Raw genomic sequence first — 26,602 nt, 5'->3', positions numbered from 1 at the left:
CATCACACAAGAAATTAGAGATGCGTGCAATAAAGGTACAGCAGTTACCATGGCTGACTTTAATCTACATATTGATTGGGCTAACCTAACTGGTTGCAATGCAGTGGAGGAGGATTTCCTGGAGTGTATTAGGGATGGTTTTCTAGACCAATATGTCGAGAAACCAACTAGAGGGCTGGCCATCCTAGACTGGGTGATGTGTAATGAGAAAGGACCAATTAGCAATCTTGTTGCGCGAGGCCCCTTGGGGAAGAGTGACCATAATATGGTAGAATTCTTTATTAATATGGAGAGTGACACAGTTAATTCAGAGACTCGGGTCCTGAACTTAAGGAAAGGTAACTTCGATGGTATGAGACGTGAATTAGCTAGAATAGACTGGTGAACGATACTTAAAGGGTTGCCGGTGGATAGGCAATGGCAAACATTTAAAGATCACATGGATGAACTTTAACAATTGTACATCCCTGTCTGGAGTAAAAATAAAACAGGGAAGGTGGCTCAACCGTGGCTAACAAGGAAAATTAGGGACAGTGTTAAATCCAAGGAAGAGGCATATAAATTGGCCAGAAAAAGCAGCAAACCTGAGGACTGGGAGAAATTTAGAATTCAGCAGAAGAGGACTAAGGGTTTAATTAGGAGGGGGAAAATAGAGTATGAGAGGAAGCTTGCAGGGAGCATAAAAACTGACTGCAAAAGCTTCTATTAGATATGTGAAGAGAAAAAGATTAGTGAAGACCAACGTAGGTCCCTTGCAGTCAGAATCAGGTGAATTTATAATGGGGAACAAAGAAATGGCAGACCAATTGAACAAATACTTTGGTTCTGTCTTCACGAAGGAAGACACAAATAACCTTCCGGAAATACTAGGGGACGAGGGTCTAGCGAGAAGGAGGAACTGAAGGAAATCCTTATTAGTCAGGAAATTGTGTTAGGAAAATTGATGGGATTGAAGGCCGATAAATCCCCAGGGCCTGATAGTCTGCATCCCAGAGTACTTAAGGAAGTGGCCCTAGAAATAGTGGATGCGTTGGTGATCATTTTCCAACAGTCTATCAACTCTGGATCAGTTCCTATGGACTGTAGGGTAGCTAATATAACACCACTTTTTTTAAAAAGGAGGGAGAGAGAAAACAGGTAATTATAGACCGGTTAGCCTGACATCAGCAGTGGGGAAATTATTAAAGATGAAATAGCAGCGCATTTGGAAAGCAGTGACAGGATCGGTCCAAATCAGCATGGATTTATGAAAGGGAAATCATGCTTGACAAATCCTCTAGAATCTTTTGAGGATGTAACTGGTAGAGTGAACAAGGGAGAACCAGTGGATGTGGTGTATTTCGGCTTTCAAAAGGCTTTTGACAAGGTCCCGCACAAGAGATTGGTGTGCAAAATTAAAGCACATGGTATTGGGGGTAATGTATAGATGTGGATAGAGAACTGGTTGGCAGACAGGAAGCAGAGAGTCGGGATAAACGGGTCCTTTTCAGAATGGCAGGCAGTGACAGTGGGAGCTGCAGGGTTCAGTGCTGGGACCCCAGCTATTTATAATATACATCAGTGATTTAGATGAAGGAACTGAGTGTAATATCTCCAAGTTTGCAGATGACACTAAGCTGGGTGGCGGTGTGAGCTGGATGCTAAGAGGCTGCAGGGTGACTTGGGCAGGTTAGGTGAGTGGGCAAATGCATGGCAGATGCAGTATAATGTGGATAAATGTGAGGTTATCCATTTTGTTGGCAAAAACATGAAGGCAGAATATTATCTGAATGGCGGCAGATTAGGAAAAGGGGAGGTGCAACGAGACCTGGGTGGATTTGCGTATAAGAGCAGGGAGGTCTTACTGCAGCTATACAGGGCCTTAGTGAGGCCTCACCTGGAATATTGTGTTCCGTTTTGGTCTCCTAATTTGAGGAAGGATGTTCTTGCTATTGAGGGAGTGCAGCGGAGGTTCACCAGACTGATTCCCGGGATGGCAGGACTGACATATGAGGAGAGACTGGGCCTGTATTCACTGGAGTTTAGAAGGGTGAGAGGGGATCTCATAGAAACATATAAAATTCTGACGGGACGGGACAGGTTAGATGCAGGAAGAATCTTCCCAATATTGAGGAAATCCAGAACCAGGGGACACAGTCTGAGGATAAGGGGTAAGCCCTTTAGGACCGAGTTGAGGAGAAACTTCTTCGCTCAGAGAGTTGTTAACCTGTGGAATTCTCTACTGCAGAGAGTTGTTGATGCCATCTCGTTGGATATATTCAAGAGGGAGTTAGATATGGCCCTTATGGCTTAAGGGATGAAGGGGTATGGAGGGAAAGCAGGAAAGGGGTACTGAGGTGAATGATCAGCCATAATCTTATTGAATGGTATTGTAGACTCGAAGGGCCGAATGGCTTACTCCTGCACCTATTTTCTATGTTTCTGCCCATTTAACCATCCTGTCCGTCATCCTGGAGCCTATAACTACCCTCATCATGATCATCTACTTTGCCAAGTTTCCTATCATCTGCAATGTTAATGCTGCTCCCTACACCCGAGTCTTAAGTCATTTATGAAAATGGCAAAGAGTAATGGACCGAAAACTGACACTTGGGGAACACAACTTGCATACACCTCCAGGTCTGAAAAACATCCATCAACACCTTTTTGTTTCCTGTCATTGAGCACATTTTGTATCCATCCTGCCAGTTTCCCTTTAATTCCATGGGCTTCCATCCTCTTAACAAGCTTCCTGTTTGGCACTTTGTCGAATGCCTTCCAAATATACAATATCTGCTGAAACTACCTTGATCAGAGCATATGTCAGCTATGTCAAACACTGCTCAAGGGTGATGAGGAAGAATAATGCACCACAATCACAGACACCGAGGATGTCATTGTGACTTTGGTTAAGGCTGTTTCAATGCTGTGGGAAGACTCGAAGCTGGACCAGAGGAATTTGAAACGAGAGTTTCAGGAATCTGGAGGGATGACCCCGGAACTGGGAGGCGATTGCACCTTCAATGACGTTCGAGAGGAAAAGGTGGTTGGAGACGAACGATGACGAGAGAGGACCGACTGCAAGGTTGATAGCAGCAGATTTTGACAGGGAGAGGAATTACACATGGAGAATGGAGACTATTGACAATGGTATAAATAGAAGATATTACAAAGGCCCAAGAAATAGGATTTATTTCCCACTCGTGGAATTTATGTCCCAGGAGTGTCCTCCATTAATTATGGTGCTTGGTGAAGGTTACTGATGATAAGGAATCCCAAAGGCTGTGCAGTGTTCAAAATTAATTGCAAATGAAAAACAATAAACCGCCACCTAAACCTAGCCCTTGTGAATGGAAGACCACTAATTTGTCACTGCAGGTAGCAGGGTGCATTGATCTTACATTTCATGCATCATTTTTTTAAGCTCTTTATTTACAGGGCTGGAATTTGAAGCTAGTTGGGAATCAGTTTGTATTTTGAAGATCTTGGGGGTCGAAATTGCCGCTATCCTGAAGGCCTCTTAACACCGGAAATCGACGGCCACGCTGTGGAGTGCAATGACCACCGACCTTGCGAGTAATGGAAGCCATTATCGAAATTCCACTCCTGCGGCATCCTGGCGGTGACCCTCCCCTGCCACCACCACCGCTGTTGCCGATCCATGCGTCATCACTGCGCACCGCCGATGTTCCCCCCCCACCGCCCCCCCACCCCCCCCCCCCCCCACCCGACAGTGGAATTCCATCGTGAAAATTTCCTCCTGCCGTGCCAAAACCTGCTTTTTCCCGACAGTGCACTGAGGCTGTGGCCTTCTGCAACGGCAGTGCGGCTCCCATTAAAGGGGAGGGCGCACTGCTGCTGCCGCCATGTTTTTTTTTTGTTGGCCGACTGCTATGTCGGTCCGACAATTATGCCCCCGGGTTCGGCCGGGCCGCCAACGGTTGCCAGACCACTGACCCGGCCAAAACCCTCCCTGCCGGCCCAGTGGACTGAACTTTAGAAATCGCGCAGGTTCTCCCCTTTAAGTGAAGCGGAGAGTCATGTTGATGCGGCGCCGTGATGACATCATCACCACGACTCTCCACTTCACTTAAAGGGGAGAGCTACGCTGATGACTGACAGCGGCCTCCGCTCCACCCCAACTTCCGTTCGCCTAGTGTGCTCACTGCTGCTCTACCATCCCCATTATGAGCGACTTCCGGTCCGCCTGAGAAAAAAAGCCCAAATGGAATATCGCTCAAGAGGCCACCTCAATCACCGCGGCGGTAAAAACACTAGAAATGGGGTGCGTGCGCCCCGCTTCGGACAAGGGGCAATTTTGGCCCCCTTTTGATTTTGGTAAGGAACTGTCTGGTTTCAAAGCACTTTTTTTTTTAATGTTCAATTCATAAGAGCTAAGCATGTTGAGATCAAACTAAGGTGCAGTCCCTTTTCATCAAAATAGTTTGAAAGTAAGTGCAGGTGTTTTATTAATATGCCAGTTTTGATCATCTGTGTTTGTATTGTTTGCGTGTTTTCATGGGCCAGACTATTGACTGCCTTTCAAATTAGTATTTGAAATCCATGGAGTATTTAATTTCTCCAAACTGTGTGTTTAAACAGCTCATTTACAGTATTAACTGCTTTTGCTGGATATTCACTCCACATATTCACTATAGAAAAAGGGGAAAACATCTTGTTTGAGGCTCCCGATCTTACTCCCGATGTCCATATTGCTTCTTCATGATCTGTATAATTTATATTTTACTTTGCAAGTGAGAAATTGTTTTCAACTTATTGATGTTCTTCACTACCTGAAATCCTAGTGTAGTGGCTTTGCAAACATTGGGATATGAGGCATGCATGATGGAACCTTATAAACCAATTACCCTGAATAGAGTTATCTCCTATCAATGTATAATATTTTCTTTTAAAGCTTACGTGCTTTAACATTGTAATATTGTAGACTTCTAATGGATTGGAAGCATTGTTTATATCACAAGGATAAAATAAAGGCAGTAGAGAAGTAGATATGACCTTTTAATGAAAGCTTAGTACCACCATCGCAGTAATTGATTACCGATAGCCTCCTGTTATTAAAAATAAATATCTCCTCTCGGCATGTTTGGGATCATCCCTATTAGTATTTCTAGAAGTAAAGGGAAATAGAAGAGAAGCCAATATTTACAGAAATAGCAGCTTACAGTTACAAATGTCCCAAGGCACTTTGCGAAGAGGCTGATTGGACACCAAGCAGGAATTGAGAAGATATGTGGAAGTGACCAAAGATTTGCTTCAAGAGAGAGGTTATAATGAGTCTTTTGAAAGTGGGAAGAAATGTGGAAAGATTTAGGGAAACAATTGCACAGGGCACTGTGACGACTGAAAGCTGTGGTGGTGATGGCGGAGAGAGAGTATGGAGCGTGGAACATAAGAACATAAGAAATAGGAGCAGGAGTAGGCCATTTGGCCCCTTGAGCCTGCTCCGCCATTTAATAAGATCATGGCTGATCTGATCATGGACTCAGCTCCACTTCCCCACCCATTCCCCATAACCCTTTATTCCCTTATTGCTCAAAAGTCTATCTCCGCCTTAAATATATTCAATGTCCCAGCCTCCACAGCTCTCTGGGCCAGAGAATTCCACAGATTTACAACCCTCAGAGAAGAAATTTCTCCTCATCACAGTTTTAAATGGGCGGCCCCTTATTCTGAGACTATGCTTCCTAGTGGAGTGGAGAGAACGTACAATAGTCCAGAGCAGAGAATGCAAGTTGGGACATTGCAGGAGGAGATTGCAGAGATCAGTTGGAGCAGGGGAATGGAAGTATTTGCAAACAGGAACAAAAAACGTTGCAGTAATATTTTTGTAAATAAAGCGGTCTCAGTTTCTGCTCATGTCCAGGACACTGACACAGTGGATATGAGCAGTAAGTTCAGCTCCTTTAATACGGTGGTGATGGTAGCATGGCCTTAATTAAATCGATTGTCACTGATGTACTTCTGCCATCTATTATGTACATATCATTTTGTTACATTAGCATGCAGAAATCAAGCGCAGGCAGTGGAAAGAGCGTGCGGCAAACCAGTCCCACCCACCCCTTCCCTCAACGACTGTCTGTCCCACCTGTGACAGAGACTGTGGTTCTCGTATTGGACTGTTCAGCCACCTAAGGACTCATTTTAAGAGTGGAAGCAAGTCTTCCTCGATTCTGAGGAACTGCCTATGATGATGATGATGATGATGATATGTGCTTCTTTTAGTCTAAAGTAAAGTAAGTTATTTTTGAAGTGGGGATTGTTATCTGATCATGTGCTGACCATCATCATAGGCGGTCCCTCGAAACGAAGATGACCTGCTTCCACGCCAAAAAGGGATGAGTTCACAGGTGTTTCAATGAAGGACTTGATATTCCAAATCCCGAACGACATCTTGAAGGGTGGAAGATGCCTGTGCGTGGACTTTTTTAACGTGTGGTGGCCATTGCACACCAGCCATCACACGGGCTTGACAGAGCTAGGTCTTGGTCCTATGGCAAGGGTTAACCAGGACGACTGGAGATCTGCTCTGCTGCACGGACCGAATGGTTGTGGGATATTTTCTCCCCTTTATAGTCTCTAGGCCTCACTATGGCCCCAAGTTTCCACATGATTTGCTCCTGATTTTTAGGAGCAACTGGTGCAGAACGGAGTATCTTAGAAATCGGAATTCTCGTCATTTAGTTTGCTCCAGTTCTAGTCAGTTAGAACAGTTTCACTTTGGAACAGAATTTTTTTTTCAAAAGGGGGTGTGTCCGGCCACTTACGCCTGATTTCAAAGTTTTGTGAGTGAAAACTTACTCCAAACTAACTTAGAATGGAGTAAGTGAAGATTTTTATACGCTCGAAAAAACCTTGTCTACACTTTAGAAAATCAGGCGTAGGTTACAAATCAGGCGTAGGGAATGGGGGGGGGGGGGGGGGGGGGGGGGAGCGGGTGTCGGGTCCGGTCGGGGGGGGGGGGGGGGGGGGGAGCGGGTGTCGGGTCCAGTCTGGAGGCGGGAAGCGGGAGTCGAGTCGGGTCGGGAGGAAGCAGGAGCTGGCCATGGGAGGAGCCTTATTCACGCAGCCCCAGTGAGGCCATTCGGCCAGGGCTAGGGGCTGCGTGCTTCGGGCGCCTGGAGCTACTGACTTGCGCGCCCACTGTAGCGCGTATGTGCAGAGGTCCCGGCACTGTTTTCAGCGCAGGGACCTGGCTCCGCCCCCTACAGCTCGTGCTGCGCTGCGCCGAGGGCCAGAGGACCTGCAGGGAGGTGGAGAATATGGAGGGTTTTTTTAGGCGCACTTTGTGGCGCGAAAAACGGGCGTCCAGGTCGGGACTGCGCTGTTCTAGGCGCGGCTCGAAACTTGGGCCCTATGTCTTACTGGGGCAGTCTTTAATGTGCCTGCTCCTTCTTAAACTAGCATGGTGTAACTGACGATCTCTGTTTTATTTTGTTCAGGTTTTGCATTAGGTAAAGCACCTGACAGAATAACAGCTCTCCGAAAGGTAGGAATTTTGTGGTGTTTTTTTTTTAATCCTTATATGTTTTCCCTTAGGTCAGGAGCTCCCTGTGCTGCAGTTTTGAACATAGATGAGAGAAAATACCATATTTATCTATAATTGAGGAGGAAAAAAATAATTGGCAAGTTAAATTTTATTCGCTCAACATTATTGGGCATCTTTGCTCCCTTTCCAGTGGTAGCCATGAAACTGGTACTTTTGTTCTTGCTCCGCCTCAGCTGCCAACATCCTCTGCTGGCCCAGTGAAAGCAAACCATGAGTATGGAGAGCCAATACACTGTGAAGCAGCATGTTTATACACTCAACCTTTGCAACCGCAGGGGGCCATGGGAGCTTTCCATTCCAAGAGTTGTTTTTTAAACAGAATTCACAATTCTGTGGGGTCCACAGTACTCATGATTAATGCCACTGTAGGATCTGTTATATAAAAAAAAACCCTCTTAGAGTTTCCCGACCAAGCTATGGGTCACCTCTCCTGGGTCTTGTCTCACGCCTCAGCCTCTGCTCCTTCATTCCATTTATTTTGTTCCTTCTCTCTTTCACACCTTGGGACTTTTTCTACATAAAAGGCACAATACAACTGCAAGTTGTTGCCTTATCCTTGATATGGCTTTACGAGTCATACAAAGATACAGCACTGAAAGACGCCATTCGGGACAACTGAGGATGCTGGCCTTGCCTGCGATACCCACCTCCTGAGTGAATTTTAAAAAAAGTATACTTTCCATTAACTTACTACTTATGTGTGTTTTTCACCTCTGCTTTCTCCTAATCTCCTTTGAATTTATTATGCTTTAAATCATTAATCAAATTGAAAGAACCGAGTACTCAAACTGCAGCACTTTAATTCAAATGCACATTTTACTGCTTTTGGGTTTTTTGCCCTTTTTTATTTACTGACCCACGATAGATGCACAAAAGTAGTTTGGTTTTTAATATGCTTGACTCTGGGACAGAATAAACTCTGGAACAGTTGTGATGGTGTTCGAGGAGTTGTGGCTAGGCTGTCGATCCTCTATGACAGAGAGCAGCACCACACTGGTTACAGCTCCACATTTCTGCCAGAACGCAAGAGCTGCTGCAGGCTCAACCTCCGCATTCTGCACTGCTCCAGCAGTCTCTGCAGAATAACAGCATTGAAAGTTCTTGCACCTCAACCAATGCTGGCATTATCCCACCAACGAGGAACTATTTTGTGCACATTGATCTCGAGCACAAGCTTGCACAGCCAGCATGATCTGTACCACAGACACCATCAATGCAGCTCTGTGGCCAACTCGCCTGAGAAGGGCCTTGGGCACAGTGACTCAGTTTCCGCTGGTTTTCCCATTTCTCTATGTAGAGTCACTGATGTGCATTGTTTCCCCCATCCAGTGGCTGCGCATGAGAATGAGCAAAATTAATTAGCTAGATTGTTTTGATTGACCAGCAGTCCTGTGACTCAAACTCAGTATTACCTGACTAGAGTTGAGCTGAACTGCTTTACCTCACAAGCTACGTGATTTACCTCATTAATAAATGTAATAATGATATTTTGTCTTTAACCAACTGTTTCAGTGTTCCATTTCAGTAGCTTGTTGTGTTTAATTTCTAGGCAAAGAACAGGGCAATCCACTACTTGTACTACATAGAGATGTACAACAGCCACACCAGTAAGTATCCATTGCTGGCCATTCCATGCCCGTTAAGAACGGTAGGAGTATAACATAGCATATGTCCTGAGAAACCACATGTTGTGTGTTGACATGAGAATGTAGATGGATAGTTCTATGCGTGGTCTCCCACTATCTACTGCTATCAGGTATCAGACAGACATGCAATTGTCCATCTCCCATCATATGTTAATTGTGTTTGTTCAGTGATGTGCACTTTGCCTTAGTTTATATGATGCCTGAAGTAACTGTTCCAAAATCCTGGCTTTCTTATCTCTTCCTCAGAGACTTCTAATCAAAATTGTTATGTATATGCAACTGCTGACCTCTACTGTCTTGTTATATGTTATTAAGGTTAAGGATGGTTCATTAACCATCAGGCTCAATTCGTTATAAGTGTGCTTTACGTACATAAGCAAGTGACAAAATAGGCCCCAGGATTTACAGCATTGCACCGTTTGCTTTTCCTCCGGACCTCTCGTTCGTTAGTCCAGCATCATAACAATCGTTTTATCTGCCAGCACACAAGTCAGAACGGTGACATTGCCGATACTTGCATAGGCCTAGATTACCAAGAGCAATTTAGGCAATTTCAGTCATTATTTGTTTCCCGAAAAGGACCCAACACAGTCCAGTGACACAAATGTTGGGAGGAAATCCAAAGGAAGTTGAGTCGTTCCAGCTGTTCCACAGCTGTTTCCTGGCAGATGCAGTGTAATGTGGATAAATGTGAGGTTATCCATTTTGGGGGCAAAAACACGAAGGCAGAATATTATCTGAATGGTGGCAGATTAGGAAAAGGGGAGGTGCAACGAGACCTGGGTGTCATGGTTCATCAGTCATTGAAAGTTGGCATGCAGGTGCAGCAGGCGGTGAAGAAAACAAATGGTATGGTGGCCTTCATAGCTAGGGCATTTGAGTATAGAGCAGGGAGGTCCTACTGCAGTTGTACAGGGCCTTGGTGAGGCCTTACCTGGAATATTGTGTTCAGTTTTTGGTCTCCTAATCTGAGGAAGGACGTTCTTGCTATTGAGTGAGTACAGCGAAGGTTCACCAGACTGATTTCAGGGATGGCTGGATTGACATATGAGGAGAGACTGGATCAACTGGGCCTTTATACACTGGAGTTTAGAAGGATGAGAGGGGATCTCATAGAAACGTATAAGATTCTGACGGGACTGTACAGGTTAGATGCAGGAAGAATGTTCCCGATGTTGGGGAAGTCCAAAACCAGGGGACATAGTCTTAAGGATAAGGGGTAGACTATTTAGGACTGAGATGAGGAGAAACGTCTTCATTCAGAGAGTTGTTAACCTGTGGAATTCCCTGCCGCAGAGAGTTGTTGATGCCAGTTCATTGGATATATTCAAGAGGGAGTTAGATATGGCCTTTACGGCTAAAGAGATCAAGGGGTATGGAGAGAAAACAGGAAAGGGGTACTGAGGGAATGATCAGCCATGATCTTATTGAATGGTGGCGCACATGTTTTCAATGTTTTTTTTTATCTCCATCGGGGTCCCATTGATAGCACCTGAAAGGTTGCTATATGGAGTAAACTACACAGATTTACTATTATTGTCAAGGTTGATGTAATGATTCAAATCATAAGAACATAAGAAATAGGAGCAGAAGTTGGCCATTTGGCCCCTCTAGCCTGCTCCGCCATTCAATAAGATCACAGCTAATCTGATCCTGGCCTCAACTCCACTTCCCTGCCTGCTCCCCATAACCCTTGACTCCCTTATCATTCAAAAATCTGTCTATCTCCACCTTAAATATATCCAATGACTCAGCCTTCACAGCTCTCTGGGGAAGTGAATTCCAAAGATTTATGGCACTTTGAGAGAAGAAATTCTTCCTCATCTCTGTTTTTAATGGGCGACCCTTATTCTGAAACTATGCCCCCTAGTTCTAGATTCCCCCATGAAGGGAAACATCCTCTCTGCATTGTTGGGGTAATAGGAAGACTTCTCTTCCTCGAGGCGGACTACCTGATATAGGAAGTTGACACCTCACCCTCCATATAACTACCACGGAATCAAACAAACAAAACCTTCAGTTCAACTGGCTTTATTTTGAGCAAATGCAAGGGAAAGTTCAATCGTGACACCTTCAAAGTACAAGAGGTTTCATGTACAATTTATATAGTTTTTGGAGGGGGGCTACCCTCCTACAAAATCATCGATAGGTCTACTGCTATCAGCGAAGTTACATTGATTTGTCGTCTCTTATCAGACTGGCTCTGAGTGGTACATGCAGTTGTCCATCTCCCATCATATGTTAATTGTGTTTGTTCAGTGATGTACACTTTGCCTTAGTTTATATGATGCCTGAAGTAACTGTTCCAAAATCCTGGCTTTCTTATCTCTTCCTCAGAGACTTCTAATCAAAATTGTTATGTAAATGCAACTGCTGACCTCTACTGTCTTGTTATATGTAACTAAGTTTAAGGATGGTTCATTAACCATCAGGCTCAATTCGTTAAAAGTGTGCTTTACGTAAATAAGCAAGTGTTACATACAATAGACAATTATAATCCGATTCCTCAGACCCTCCTAATACTGATTAGTTCACTACCTGCATTGTGTTGTGACCGCCTATCTGTCTGCTCTTTGCCTGCTACAACTCTATATCCCTTACAGCATCTATCCTGTCAAGCCCCCTTAGAATCTTAAACATTTCAATAAGATGTTTCCAGTAGAGTGGCCAAGGGAGAACCAGTTGATGTGGTATATTTGGACTTTCAGAAGGCTTTCGACAAGGTCCCACACAAGAGATTAATGTGCAAAGTTAAAGCACATGGGATTGTGGGTAGTGTGCTGACATGGATTGAGAACTGGTTGTCAGACAGGAAGCAAAGAGTAGGAGTAAATGGGTACTTTTCAGAATGGCAGGCAGTGACTAGTGGGGTACCGCAAGGTTCTGTGCTGGGGCCCCAGCTGTTTACACTGTACATTAATGATTTAGACGAGGGGATTAAATGTAGTATCTCCAAATTTGCAGATGACACTAAGTTGGGTGGCAGTGTGAGCTGTGAGGAGGATGCTATGAGGCTGCAGAGTGACTTGGATAGGTTAGGTGAGTGGGCAAATGCATGGCAGATGAAGTATAATGTGGATAAATGTGAGGTTATCCACTTTGGTGGTAAAAACAGAGAGACAGACTATTATCTGAATGGTGACAGATTAGGAAAAGGGGAGGTGCAACGAGACCTGGGTGTCATGGTACATCAGTCATTGAAGGTTGGCATGCAGGTACAGCAGGCAGTTAAGAAAGCAAATGGAATGTTGGCCTTCATAGCGAGGGGATTTGAGTACAGGGGCAGGGAGGTGTTGCTACAGTTGTACAGGGCCTTGGTGAGGCCACACCTGGAGTATTGTGTACAGTTTTGGTCTCCTAACCTGAGGAAGGACATTCTTGCTATTGAGGGAGTGCAGCGAAGGTTCACCAGACTGATTCCCGGGATGGTGGGACTGACATATCAAGAAAGACTGGATCAACTGGGCTTGTATTCACTGGAGTTCAGAAGAATGAGAGGGGACCTCATAGAAACGTTTAAAATTCTGATGGGTTTAGACAGGTTAGATGCAGGAAGAATGTTCCCAATGTTGGGGAAGTCCAGAACCAGGGGTCACAGTCTAAGGATAAGGAGTAAGCCATTTAGGACCGAGATGAGGAGAAACTTCTTCACCCAGAGAGTGGTGAACCTGTGGAATTCTCTACCACAGAAAGTTGTTGATGCCAAGTCACTAAATATATTCAAAAAGGAGTTAGATGAAGTCCTTTCTACTAGGGGGATCAAGGGGTATGGTGAGAAAGCAGGAATGGGGTACTGAAGTTGCATGTTCAGCCATGAACTCATTGAATGGCGGTGCAGGCTCGAAGGGCCGAATGGCCTACTCCTGCACCTATTTTCTATGTTTCTATGTAAGATCACCTCTCATTCTCCTAAACTTCAATAAGTATAGACTCAAACTTTCTTCATAAGACAACCCTTTCATCTCAGGAATCAACCTCGTGAACCTTCTCTGAACTGCCTCCAATGCAAGTATATCCCCCCCTTAAATAAGGAGTCCTTGAGCTTTAAAATAAACACAGGAATAGGAGGTATACAAGATAGTAAACATACAAAAATAGAAACAGACGAAGACCAGCTAGATCGCCAGCTGTCCGAAGCAGTCGCAGCACAACTCAGCATCATGACTTCCAGTGCACCCTCCCCCACTTATAGTCAGGTAATTGCCTCGGAGAGAAAAACCCTAGGCTAAGTTAAGGGTGAAACATCTTGAAAATTCCCTCTGACCTAGAAGGCGATCAAAACAAGCTCTAGGAGATCACAGTGAGCATGAGGTGCAGACACAGAGTCACACCTACCTTTTGTGCGCAGTGATATTACCCACAGTAAGGAAAAAGTAAATCTGTAAAATTACTTTAAATTAAATTGCAAGAGTGGAACAAAGGGAAACAAGCTCAGCTGAGTGAAAGGCAAGTTTGGGACTGATAGAGTTCTTTCACACACTAGAAATGATCGTTACATGGAATGGACTTCGGGATAGAATAGTGGTGGTGAAAACTGAGAATCGTTTACGAAAATATTGGATGCTGCGATGAGTGGTGCAGAGGGACCTGGGGGTCCTTGTGCATGAATCCCAAAAAGTTAGTTTGCAGGTGCAGCAGGTAATCAGGAAGGCGAATGGAATGTTGGCCTTCATTGCGAGAGGGATGGAGTACAAAAGCAGGGAGGTCCTGCTGCAACTGTATAGGGTATTGGTGAGGCCGCACCTGGAGTACTGCGTGCAGTTTTGGTCACCTTACTTAAGGAAGGATATACTAGCCTTGGAGGGGATACAGAGATGATTCACTAGGCTGATTCAAGAGATGAGGGGGTTACCTTATGATGATAGATTGAGTAGACTGGGTCTTTACTCGTTGGAGTTCAGAAGGATGAGGGATGATCTTATAGAAACATTTAAAATAATGAAAGGGATAGACAAGATAGAGGCAGAGAGGTTGTTTCCACTGGTCGGGGAGACTAGAACTAGGGGGCACAGCCTCAAAATACGGGGGAGCCAATTTAAAACCGAGTTGAGAAGGAATTTCTTCTCCCAGAGGGTTGTGAATCTGTGGAATTCTCTGCCCAAGGAAGCAGTTTAGACTAGCTCATTGAATGTATTCAAATCACAGATCGATAGATTTTTAACCAATAAGGGAATTAAGGGTTACGGGGAGCGGGCGGGTAAGTGGAACTGAGTCCACGGCCAGATCAGCCATGATATTTTTGAATGGCGGAGCAGGCTCGAGGGGCCAAATGGCCTATTCCTGTTCCTAATTCTTATGTTCTTATGTTCTTATGTGGTCTTTCGGGTCTTTCTGAATGGATAAACTAAGATGGGCTGAATGGCCTTGCTTATCCGTAATTATTGTGTGAGACCATGTGTGGCACTGCCTATCTGCAATATGATCTTATCAACCCAGACTACACTCGTATAGTGTGTGAAGGATGCCTGTCATTCAAAGAATGCAGAAGACCCTTCCAGCAGTTCTTGCTGATTTTAAACACTATGGGGCCAAAATTACCCCTTCTCTTAAGGCCTGTTACTGCCGGAAATCAGCGGCCACACAGCGGAGTGGAATGGGTGCCAATTCTTCGTGGAATGACCGCAATTTTGAAAATTGCCCTCCTGCTTTATCCCGCTCCCCCCCCACTATCGCTCCGCTGCTTCCGATCCTAAGTGCGTCATCAGAGAGTGCACCGCCAATGTGCCCCCACGAACGCAAAGTTCCGTGCTGGAAATCTTGCTCCTGCCGCTCGGTGCCACCGACAGCTTTTTCTGTCGGTGCACTGTGCTTGCAGTGCATGTAAAATGGCGGTGCAGCTGCCATTAAAGGGGAGGACTGACTGCCGCAGCTGGCACCTTTTTTTTTTTGTCGGCCGACTGTCATGTCGGGCCGACAATTATGCCCCCGGGTTCGGCCGGGCCGCCAACAGGCAGGGGTGCCAGGCCACTGGCCCGGCCGAAACCCTCCCTGGTGGCCCGGTGGACCCAACTTAAAGAATCGCAGAGCTCACAGCAGCCCTCCCCTTTACATAAATGGGAGAGACGTGGTGACGCACCAGCGTGATGACGTCATCAGCGCTACGCTGATGAATGACAGCGGCGGACATTCCGCCCGCCCACCACTTCCACATCTCTATTTGCCGCACTTCCGCGCCCATTATGACCGACTTCCGGATCGCTCGCACAAGAGGCCACCACATCTACCGCGGCGGTGAAAACAGTCAAAACACGTTGGGTGCGTTGTGTTCTTGGCGGCGGGGCGGGGGGGGTAATTTCGGCCCCTGTGTCTGTCCCCACTTGAAACAGTAAATATCCATCTTGTGAAATCTACTCACGTTTGCTATGGAGAAAATTACATAAAAGCTCAGCTGGATTTTTATTCTGTGCTACAAATGGTTTGTAAACAGCAGGGCATATGTCAAACACAGCAGGCTAGTGAAGCAGACGGTGTATCTTTAAAGGGAGCGTTTAGCGACCTTGTCAAACTGCCCTGTTTGACTGTCGGTCACAAGCTGATACTCTTACTCAACCTCCACATCCAGCTTATTGGGCCCAAGTTTCCACATGATTTGCACCTGATTTTTAGGAGCAACTGGTGGAGAACGGACTATCTTAGAAATCGCAATTCTCAACATTTTTTTTCTGCAGTTCTAGTCAGTTAGAACAGTTTCACTTTGGAACAGAATTTTTTCTTCAAAAGGGGGCGTGTCCGGCCACTGACGCCTGATTTGAAAGTTTCCACAGTGAAAACGTACTCCAAACTAAGTTAGAATGGAGCAAGTGAAGATTTTTGTAGAACTGAAAAAACCTGTTCTATACATTAAAAAATCAGCCGCAGGTTACAAATTAGGCGTCCAGAACGAGGTGGGGGGGGGGGGCGGGGGGAAGGGAAGTCATTAAATTCTATAATACATCCTTATTTATACTTATACAAATATTATACAAATAAATCCAACCTGAATAAACATTTATAAGCAAAGAAAAGATTTAAATAAACCATCTTCCTACCTGTGTGAAAGTGCTTCAGCCAGAGAGAATGCTGCAGGAAGCCTCACAAGTTGAGGCAGCCGTTCGTTCCCGACGGCAGTGGGGGAGGAGGAAGCCGTTTCAGACGGCGGGCGGGGTGGGGGGAGGGAGGGAGTGCGGGCCCGACCGAATGCAGCGGAGGGGAGGAAGCTATTTCAGACGGCGGGCGGGGGGGGGGAAGGAGACAGTGAGAAGGCTGCAGGAAGCCTCAAGTTCAGCAGCCATTTCCTGACGGCAGGGGGGGAGGCCGTCGGGAAACGACTGCCTCAACTTTCTGAGGCTTCCTGCACCTTCTCACTGCTGCAAGAAGCCTCAGTGCTGATCATGGAAGGGAAATGTGCTTTTATTAAAAAATGTTCAAAAATTAAACGGCTACAAAAAACTACAAAAATGGCCGAGTGCCAATGTTTCCTTCACACTACGCGTGCGCGAATGCTCCAACGCGCACGCGCAGCGTTGCCGGCAGGAAAAAAACTAATTTAAATGGTACCCGCCCCCTCCCACTTACAAAATCGGCGCGAGTGGTAGGCTCCGCCCCCCTGGGCGCCGCGCCAAACAGACATGGAGCTGCAGGGCGCTCCAGAATCGCGCGTTTTTTTTTCGGCCCAAAAAACGGCCGCCCAGCTCGGAGGGGCGCCCGTTTTGTAGCATGTGGAAACTTGGGCCCAATAAGTGGGCAAAATACAGGAAGACTACCACGGGCCACGGAATCACCACCTTCAGGTGAGATTGAGAGTACAAAGAATACAATTGAGGAATTAGTTTTTTTTAAACCAATAAATCAGTAAGTTTTTACATAATTAATGCAGCTAGCTCCATTTTTGTTTGCACTAATTTAGCTGTTGATGGAACCTTCACTTGTGACTTTGTTTCTGTTTCCATTCTTCCATCTTCCTCCATTTCTTCCCCAGTAAGGTATACATTTTTAATCTGCATCAACTGAGAAGTTCTAAGAACATAAGAAATAGCAGCAAGAGTAGGCCATTTGGCTCCTCGAGCCTGCTCCACCATTCAGTAAGATCCTGGCTGATCCGATCATGGATTCAGCTCCACTTCCCTGCCCGCTCCCCATAACCCCTTATCGCTCAAATATCTGTCTCTCTCTCTCTGCCTTAAATATATGCTGTGAAGGTTCCCATTAAACTTACAGAACTTGACCAAGTTTAAGTTTGTCTTCGTTTCCCAGAATGCAAGGACATACTGGGGCCAATTCTCTCCCTCTTTTGCCTTGACATGCACTCCCAGTGTGTGAATTGGGAGGCGTATTTTAACAACTGAAACCTGTCTGCAGCAAAATAAAAACACTGTGGCTTTATTGACAGCCTCACTGAAAGTAATTCATATGGGTAGCGAAAATGCCTCTCTGATTAAGAACGGGGGAGTCTTTGAAGTTCGGGATTAAAGCAGAGTAAAGAAATCTTTACCATGTATCTAATCTGTGCTTTACCTGGAAGCATTTGATGTTAACATTAAAAGTAGAAATGCGTTCTACACAAAAAAACTAGAACGCAATAGCGATGTGTGTCGTCTAAAAACAGAAAATGCTGGAGGTGTCAGCATGTCCCTCAGCATCTGGAAAGAGGAGATATGTTGACATTTTGATAGAACCGGTTAGCTCCGTTGGTTACAGCGTTGTACTAATAACGTCAAGATCGCAGATTCGATCACTGTGCGGGCCATCCCAACGTTTAGGGGTTTGGTAAGAAAGCAGGAATGGGGTCCTGAAGTTGCATGTTCAGCCATGAACTCATTGAATGGTGGTGCAGGCTCGAAGGGCCAAATGGCCTACTCCTACATCTATTATCTATGTTTCTATGTTTCTAACTCGAACTGTCTCCCAATTAACCAATCTTCTCTTTTCAGATGCTGATAGAGCAACTGTGTGCTTCCAGCATTTTCTATTTTGATCTCAAATTCTGATTGCTGATTTTTTTTTTAATCACTATGCATTTCAGTATTGTGTTTACCAAGAAATAAAGCAGATTAAAATAAACAGCATTATTGTTATGTGTATATACCAACTACATTGTATTTTGTCTTAATACAGTTTATCAGGATATAACATCGAAGTTCAAACGAACAACGATCAAAATGAAGAAGCAGAACTACGGTAATGGCGATGCAGGCTCGAAGGGCCGAATGGCCTACTCCTGCAGCTATTTTCTATGTCTATGTTTCTAAGACTAACGTACGAGAGTTGATGTGCATAATTAAGCGCATTGCACTAATTAATTAAAGTGCCCATTTGGATCACAGAGAGGGGAATCCAATTCTACCACTTCAGTAAAGAGGATTTTGGCACAATAAATTAAGCATTGAAGTAATTTTTGGTCAAAGTCCAAAAACGGAAAGTATCTTTCAAATGTTGCGAGTAAACTCCTTTATTAATCCTTATACCAGAACAAGAATTGAAGATATGTGTGTGTGAAATATGTAACATGGCTCTGATTTTTTAACTGCTTGTTGGCATGATTAACAGCTCCTTTTCACAACCATTTATCTGCCCTTCAAAACCCTGTCATCAACGCCCTGCCTCAAAGCATCCACTCTCAGCAGCTCTGTCCTCTCAAATTACCATCAAACATCTCATTCCTCTCGAAGGTTCTTGAACACACCAACACCACAGTCACTATTCCATGTGAAAATCTCTTCAGTCTGGTTTCCATCCTGCCTACAGCACTCAACCCTGGTCAAAGGCATTGTTGCAAACCCATTTGCCCAACATCACTGGTATAGAAATGTATTTAATAGCAATATCTTATCATAGTCGTGTACTTTTCTGAATGGTTTAATTTTACTTGCTTAATAACAAGACAGTATTTTATTTTAGCCCATTAATATTTATTAACATGCACGATGAGTTGTAATATACATCAATATTTCAATGAATGGTTTGATCTCTTGTCCAAGATCAAATCGTAAGGAGGCTTTGCTGAATGTTTAAAGACAGTTTTTAACACTTTTTTGAAGTCTTTGGATGCAACACACCACTAAATTAATCCTTGTCTCTTTAGTTTCAGCACTTCAAGTCCACATATGTACTGTGTTTTTAAACATACTATTTTTTTTTGTGCCTCAGGGTATGGACTACATTGTCATCGAGCTATCATTACAATATGCAAATTAATTGGAATTAAGGACATGTATGCGAAGGTTTCTGGATCAACAAATCTATTGAATATTACTAGAGCCCTTTTCCAAGGATTATCAAAGCAGGTAAAGCTGGATCTAAAAACACATGGATGCTATTGGTCTGTTTTCAGCTTGGCTGAATCAGATAAATTTAATGAATGACATCAAACTAATCTGGATAACTGTCAACCAGGCTTCAAATTGTTTATTAATGTAAATTTACATATTAAATCTGATCATTTTTTAGTTGCTCTGTAACTCATTTGCTAGTCAGTTTGCAATTGAGCCATACCGACCAGCCCTGAGGTAGCTGATCCTGGCTGGCACAACGGTAGGGGTTCGATAGTTGGTCTCTTTAGCCCTGGACTGTGGAAGGGGAGATCAGCCGGGGCTCCTGCTCCTGAATGCTCTTCAGCAACCTCTCGTGGAAAGGACAGGTGTGGACATTGGGCGAGGGGAGATCAGAATCAGCTGTGGTGGTCCCTGCTGCCGTCCCCAGTGATGATATCATCATCATCATCATCATAGTCTGCTGACCAATCACTGCCTCGGCTCACACGTGAAGAATGGCCACTTGGGCAGTGTGCCAGAGGGTAACTGGTGCCTGTAAACCGTCCTCCAGTGCGCATCCGTCCACTCAGCAGAGGAAGGAAAAGTGAAGGGGAAGTAAATAGAAAAAAACATTAATTTCATCATAAACAGCTTTTCCTTCTTTGTTAAATATTTTTTTTTTTAAACAGCAGATTTCATTTTTGTTGATCCCTTTTCTCCCATTATGGGCATCAATGTACTCGTGCGGCTAAGAGAGAGGTGACCTGCTGCCAGGCCTGACTAACACCTCTCTTCAGCTGGCAGCTGTGGGTGGGAAGAGGGGTGTAGGTTTAAAAAATAGACAGGCAAGCACATCACAGGAAAGGGGATATAGGATTGAGCATTCTCCATGACTCATCATGACAATGCTTTGTAGGGATCTCCTTTCATGTGTCCCTGGATACTTGTTTCAAAACAGTTTGAGACACTTACTTAGCAGACTTGAGTGCAGGAATGATCCATGGAGAGTTTTTATCAGTCTCCTGGCCAGCTCTTTAATCTACTTCTTCCTACTCTCTGCAACTTCCTTATAAATCCTGTTATCCCATTGCTAGTAATTGTTATATCTAAATATGTATAAGATGTACACTGTTTGTTATTCCTGTATCTTTGAGGTAAAGAAGTCACAACAACATTTTTAGCTACTATGGGCTCAATTTTCCCCAAAGCATTTTTTTGCCGTACTTGAAGAGTTACGCCCTATTTATTGGGGGCCTAAGTATGCCCAAAATAAAAATTCTAAGTTTCCCCATTGGATTTCCTCATTTTGGCATGGCATAATCCGACCTTTAATTTTGGGGGTGGAGCCTTGATCTGCGCCAAAAAGATCGGGCTGCCATGGTAACCAGGGACACCAATGCGAGCTGAGGCTGTAAAGTGAAGCATACAGCCAGCTCCCAACACATTAAAATAATTGAAAAACACATAGCAGCAACTGACCTTCAACCCCGCCCGAAGGGCTTGCCGGTCCGGTCCCATTCTCGGTCCCCATTCTCCCGGTCCGGTCCCATTCTCGGTCCCCATTCTCCCGGTCCGGTCCCGTTCTCGGTCCCCATTCTCTTTTTTTTATCTCGCTCTCTCCCCTCTCTGTGCGTGAACCGGGGACCGAAAATGGGACCGGACTGTATGTGTGTGAACCGTGTGTCCGAGAATGGGAACGGACAGCCTTCGGGCGGGTTTGAAAGTTGTTGAGGCCAGTTCATTGGATATTTTCAAAAGGGAGTTAGATGTGGCCCTTACGGCTAAAGGGATCAAAGGGTGTGGAGAGAAAGCAGGAATGGGGTACTGAAGTTGCATGATCAGCCATCATCATATTGAATGGTGGTGTAGGCTCGAAGGGCCGAATGACCAACTCCTGCACCTATTTTCTATGTTTCTATGCAAGTTGCCGCTTTGTGTTTTTCAATTCTTTCAATGTGTCCAGGCATCTGCTGCACCAATTTCCTTACCTGCGCTGATTTCCTTAACTCTCCGGAAGGTTTTTCAGCAGAGGCCACATACACTGGCCTAAGCACAACTGGAGTAACTCTCAACTGGCCAAACTTCCCTAAATGGCCAGAATTGGTGTAGGTGTCTGGTTACACCACCTTTGGCTGAAAAAAAAACTGACCTAAAAAAATCGTAACTAACTGAATTACACTGATGCAAATTGATTGGGGAAGCTGTGGATTTTCAACTTAGGCCAAAAAGAGCAGACTGCTCCAAAAAAACAGTGCAAATCACCGGGGGAAATTGAGCCCATAACTTAGCTTAAAAAAGTGGCGGTAGGTTGTATGATCAAAATGTCAAATGCTGTTTATTTTTTATTGCTACAATCTCACAGGAGACTCACAGCGACTTAGCTGACAAGAAGGGGTTACATGTAGTCGAGTTTCGAAGTGAGCGTGGGCCTTTGCCTCTGATTGTGGCCTCCCCACGCGGAGCAGTCAGGAAGGTGCCCGAACCCGAAGATGAAATTCCCGACACCAAGCTGGATTGGAGCGAAGTGAAAGCAGCGCAGGGTATGAAACGGTCCGTCTGGGCAAATGTCAAGCGTACAATATGGTGACCAGCTGGGACTTGACGATGAGGGGCTGGTGAGACAGTTTTACTTACTCAATTTGTAAAGAAAGCTGGAGATCCCTGCTGCGAATTCAAAAGCTTTCCACAGAGCATGCCACAGCATAGAAGGATGACCTGTGTTTGACGTCTTCTGCCCTGATTGTGGTTTATGGGTGAAAAGATTTACCAATTAAATTAATTTTCCATGGTGCCGTGATTTCTTTATCTGCAAGAGTGCAGCATTGCAAGCGTATGTTACACACAATGTTGTCTTTCACCATAAAGCAAATAAAATTCATTGTATTTAATTTCACAGAGTGCTGACTTTGCTAATATTAACTCAAAGTTAATTTTCTGATATCTGATACAGCTGTCGTGGGAGAAGGGAGTTAGGCAATTGCACCAGCATTCCGAATATCATCAAAATTATACTTCACCGTGTCCACTTCCAAAGATCAAAGTTTGCATACAGTTTAAGGGAGAATTCTCAGTTCATGCTCAATGGCACTTAATGCTGAACTTTGTATTGGCTCTAGATAATATAGGAGAAAGCAGCAAAAGGGATAGACTTGAGACAGAATAGATATGATGCTGCAGTGCCTACATTTTAACTGCCACTTGCTGACTAATGCCAGATTCTATTTTAAGAGTGCTTACATGCTGGTCTGTAGAGATCCATTATGTATAGCTCATAATTGCCCTGCTCAGCAGCCACCGGTGCATTTTATTCATTTTTTATCAATTTTATGCAGCGTATGCTTTTAGCAGAATCACAAATGACTAATACTGCTTCTATAACCAACATTTCAGCAATATGTAAACATTAAGGGATGAATGATGTGGGTGAATGGAAGATTACCCAGTGTTAAATGAAATGTTGTAATTGTTTTAATTAAAACGCTAACAAAATATATTTGTATAAAGTGTTTGTTAAAATGTTTAACAGCTTTCAGTTTGCATTTCATCATCATAGGCAGTCCCTCGGAATCGAGGAAGACTTGCTTCCAATTTAAAAGTGAGTTCTCAGATGTCTGAACAGTCCAATACAGGAATACAGTCTGTGTCACAGGTGGGGGCAGACAGTGGTTGAAGGAAGGAAGGGGTGGGTGGGGAATCTGATTTGCCTTCCGTTGTCTGCGCTTGATTTCTGCATGCTCTCGGCGACCAGACTCGAGGTGCTCAAAAACCTCCCGGATGCTCTTCCTCACTTATGTGGTCTTGGACCAGGGATTCCCAGATGCCGGTGAGGATGTTGCACTTTATCAAGGAGGCTCTCAGGGTATCTTTGAAGCATTTCCTCTGCCCACCTGAGGTTCGCTTGCCATGTAGGAGTTCCGAGTAGACGCTTGCTTTGAGAGTCTCGTGTCGGGCGTGCGGACGATGTGGCCCGCCCAAAGGAGTTGGTCGAGTGGGATCAGTGCTTGGATGCTGGGGATGTTGGCCTGATCGAGGACGCTAACGTTGGTGTGTCTATCCTTCCAGTGGATTTTCAGGATCTTGCAGAGGCAACGTTGATGGTACTTCTCCAGCGCTTTGATGTGTCTACCGTATATGGTCCACATCTCTGAGCCATACAGGAGGGCGGGTATCACTACAGCCCTGTAGACCATAAGTTTGGTGCCAGATTTGAGGCCCTGGTTTTCAAACATTCTCTTCCTCGGGCGACCGAAGGTTGCACTGGCACACTGGAGGCGGTGTTGACCCGAATGCAGGACCCCATCTCTCTTATCTGGAAGGGGGAGAGCACGCCGGGTGTTTGCATTTAAAGCTGTAATCACCCCACAACCACAAGTATCGTAAGGTTAAACACTAAAACTTCTCACATTATCAAATGTTAGCCTCCTTGCAATAAATCTCTGTTAGAATGAAATTAATCTTCATGCTCCAATTCACTTACTGTGTAATGAATAATCCAAGACTTCTGCTGACCATAGAATCATAGGGACCGAAATTCAGGGTCCAGATAAGGCCCATTAGCGCCGTTATGCAGCGGAATTGGGTGGCAGCCACATTGCAGTCGATTGACCGCCATGACCCAATTTCACGGCGGGGATTTTTCGGGCGGTCCCCACTCCTGCCCCGCTGCTGCCGACCGCCCCAAGCACGTCAGCAAAGCACGCACCACCGATCTCCCATACCTCCATCCCACTCCGCGCAGAATATATCTGAAAAAATCCATGATCCGCCGCGTGGGGTGCCCCCGACAGCTTTTTCTGTCGATGCACCTTGTATTCTGTGTGTGAGCCACGGCACCATGGCGGCTCTTTGAGGGAAGGGCGCACTGCCGTGACCGCCATGTTTTTTTTTTTGCCGGCCGACTTCCGGATCGGCCGGACAGTTATGGTCCCGGGTTCGGCCGGGCCGCCAACAGGGACCATAATTGGCACCCCTTCTTGACCCGGCCGAAACCCTCCCCGGTGGTCCAGTGGCCGAACCTAAAAAAATCACTGCTTCTCTCCCCTTTTAATGAGGAGAGAGAGACGCGGTGACACACACGCGCACTGACGTCACCACCCTCAGCGGTGGAGACTCCCCCCCCGCCCCCGCATCTGCCCCTCACCAGCACTTACCGCCGCACTTACGCCTCCATTATGACCGACTTCTGGTCTGCTCCAAAAAAATTGCCAAAGAGGTGGAAATGGATCAAGAGTCCGCCTCGTGGACCCAGCGGTAAATACATCTAGAAAAAGGTAGGTGCGCCAGCTTTCTGGCGGGCCTGAATTTCGGCCCCCTAGAATCTTACAGCATAGAAGGAGGACCCTTTGTAAGAGCTGTCCAATTAATACCACTCCCCACCCCCCCCACAGTCTTGAAAATGTTTCCTTTGCAAGTACGCATCCAGCTCCCTTTTGAAAGTTATTGAAACTGCTTCCACCATCCTTTCAGGGAGCACATTCCAGATCATAACAACTCCCTGCGTAAAAAAAGAAATTTTCCTCATCTGTCCTCTACTTCTTTTGTCAAATACCTTCAGTCTGTGTCCTCTGGTTACCGACCCTCTTTCCAGAGTCCAGGCTGGTTCTCTGATCCAAAGAGCATTAAAATAAGATTTTGTAATTCAGTCCTAATACTCTGACCCTACGAGTAAAAATGTAGGCAGCATACATGAATGACCTCAAATTGCAGAGTTCAGCGACATGACAGCATTCGGCAACTTCTTACATAATACATACTGGGATCTAAAACTCAAACCATCTTGCAAATGTAATGTAGCAAGGCAACGCAACCCATCTTGGCCACTTTGCAAAAATTGTTTCACATTTTGGGGACTAGACTGGCTAAATTATAATAATTCTAGTCTGCGATCTGCAGGACCACTAGGAATTGACATTCCTTGTACATACATCAGAATCTATTACTGCTTGTAGTGTAATCTCCCATTGTTTCATGACGAGCAGTGCAAAGGGCCTCACAGCTAAATGGATGCCAGACCTCCAATTTGTCGAGTTTCTATTACCAGTCTGTGTGCTGAACTAATCTCTTAAAAAAATACTGACACAAATTCAGCTTGCACTGAGAGTTTCCAGAATTGCAGTCATTTTCACAAGTTGTATGTTTCATTTCAGATCAGGCCCCTGGTTCTCGTTTTGCACCTTTTACAAGGAAAAATCCAAAATTGGGTCCGACCATTTATCAGGCGTCTGGGGTGGCCACCTAAAACAGGCTTTGAGCCCCTAATGGTAAATTACATAAGAATTAGGAGCAGGCGTAGGCCTTTCGGCCCCTCGAGCCTGCTCCGCCATTCAGTGAGATCATGGCTGATCTTCGACCTCAACTCCACTTTCCTGCACTATCCCCATATACCTTGATTCCCTTAATATCCAAAAATCTATCGATCTCCGTCTTGAATATACTCAAAGACTGAGCCTCCACTGCCCCCTGGGGTAAAGAATTCCAAAAATTGTCCTCATCTCAGTCCTAAATGCCCGACCCCTTATTCTGAGACTGACCTCTGGTTCGAGACTCCTAAGATAGAAGGATCTCAAGGCATGAATTGAAAGTAAATTTAGAACAGATATCAGGAGAAATCTAGTTAGTCCGTGATAAATGTTTGGGACAATATATCATTGGGCCAAAACATTGGGGTTATTCAAAATATAATTAGATGGCACAATGAGTTAATGTACTTGACTAGAGGATGAACTTCAATGGGCACATGGTATTTTCTCATCCCTAACTTTTATATTCTTAAAGCTTCTCTGAGTCAGACTGTTAATTGGTGCTATATCATGAGCAATTTCGTCAGAAGTTGACCAAACTAACTTCACTAATGATCCTCACCCATCATACGTAGCTGAATTTCATCCAAAGATTCACCACCCTCTGAGTGAAGAAATTTCTCCTCATCTCAGTCCTAAATGGCCAACCCCTTATTCTGAGACTGTGACCCCTGGTTCTGGACTCCCCAGCCAGAGGAAACATCCTCCCTGCATCTACCCTGCCAAGTCCTGTAAGAATTTTGTATGTTTCAATGAGATCACCTCTCATCCTAAGCTCTAGAGAATATAGGCCTAGTCTACTCAATCTCTCCTCATAGGACAATCCTCCCATCCCAGGAATCAGTGAACCTTCATTGTACTCCCTCAATTGCAAGTATATCC

General features: G+C 45.0%; 1 protein-coding gene across 1 annotated transcript in view; it reads left to right on the top strand.

Moving 5' to 3' along the window:
- The window catches only part of mrps5 (mitochondrial ribosomal protein S5), a 195,906-nt gene extending 173,597 nt beyond the window's left edge, over window positions 1-22,309 (top strand). The window contains exons 7-11 of the mRNA XM_070884570.1: window positions 7,440-7,486; window positions 9,096-9,153; window positions 18,286-18,348; window positions 19,318-19,454; window positions 21,784-22,309. Coding sequence (XP_070740671.1) covers window positions 7,440-7,486; window positions 9,096-9,153; window positions 18,286-18,348; window positions 19,318-19,454; window positions 21,784-22,008 — 530 coding nt within the window. The 3' untranslated portion in view covers window positions 22,009-22,309. The remainder of the gene's footprint in view (window positions 1-7,439; window positions 7,487-9,095; window positions 9,154-18,285; window positions 18,349-19,317; window positions 19,455-21,783) is intronic.
- The last annotated feature ends 4,293 nt before the right edge of the window (window positions 22,310-26,602 follow it).

Source organism: Pristiophorus japonicus, chromosome 7, assembly GCF_044704955.1.
Source record: "Pristiophorus japonicus isolate sPriJap1 chromosome 7, sPriJap1.hap1, whole genome shotgun sequence".
Taxonomy (NCBI): Eukaryota; Metazoa; Chordata; class Chondrichthyes; family Pristiophoridae; genus Pristiophorus; species Pristiophorus japonicus.
The sequence above is the reverse complement of the archived record's forward strand: the minus strand, read 5'-3'. Positions and strand labels throughout refer to the sequence as shown.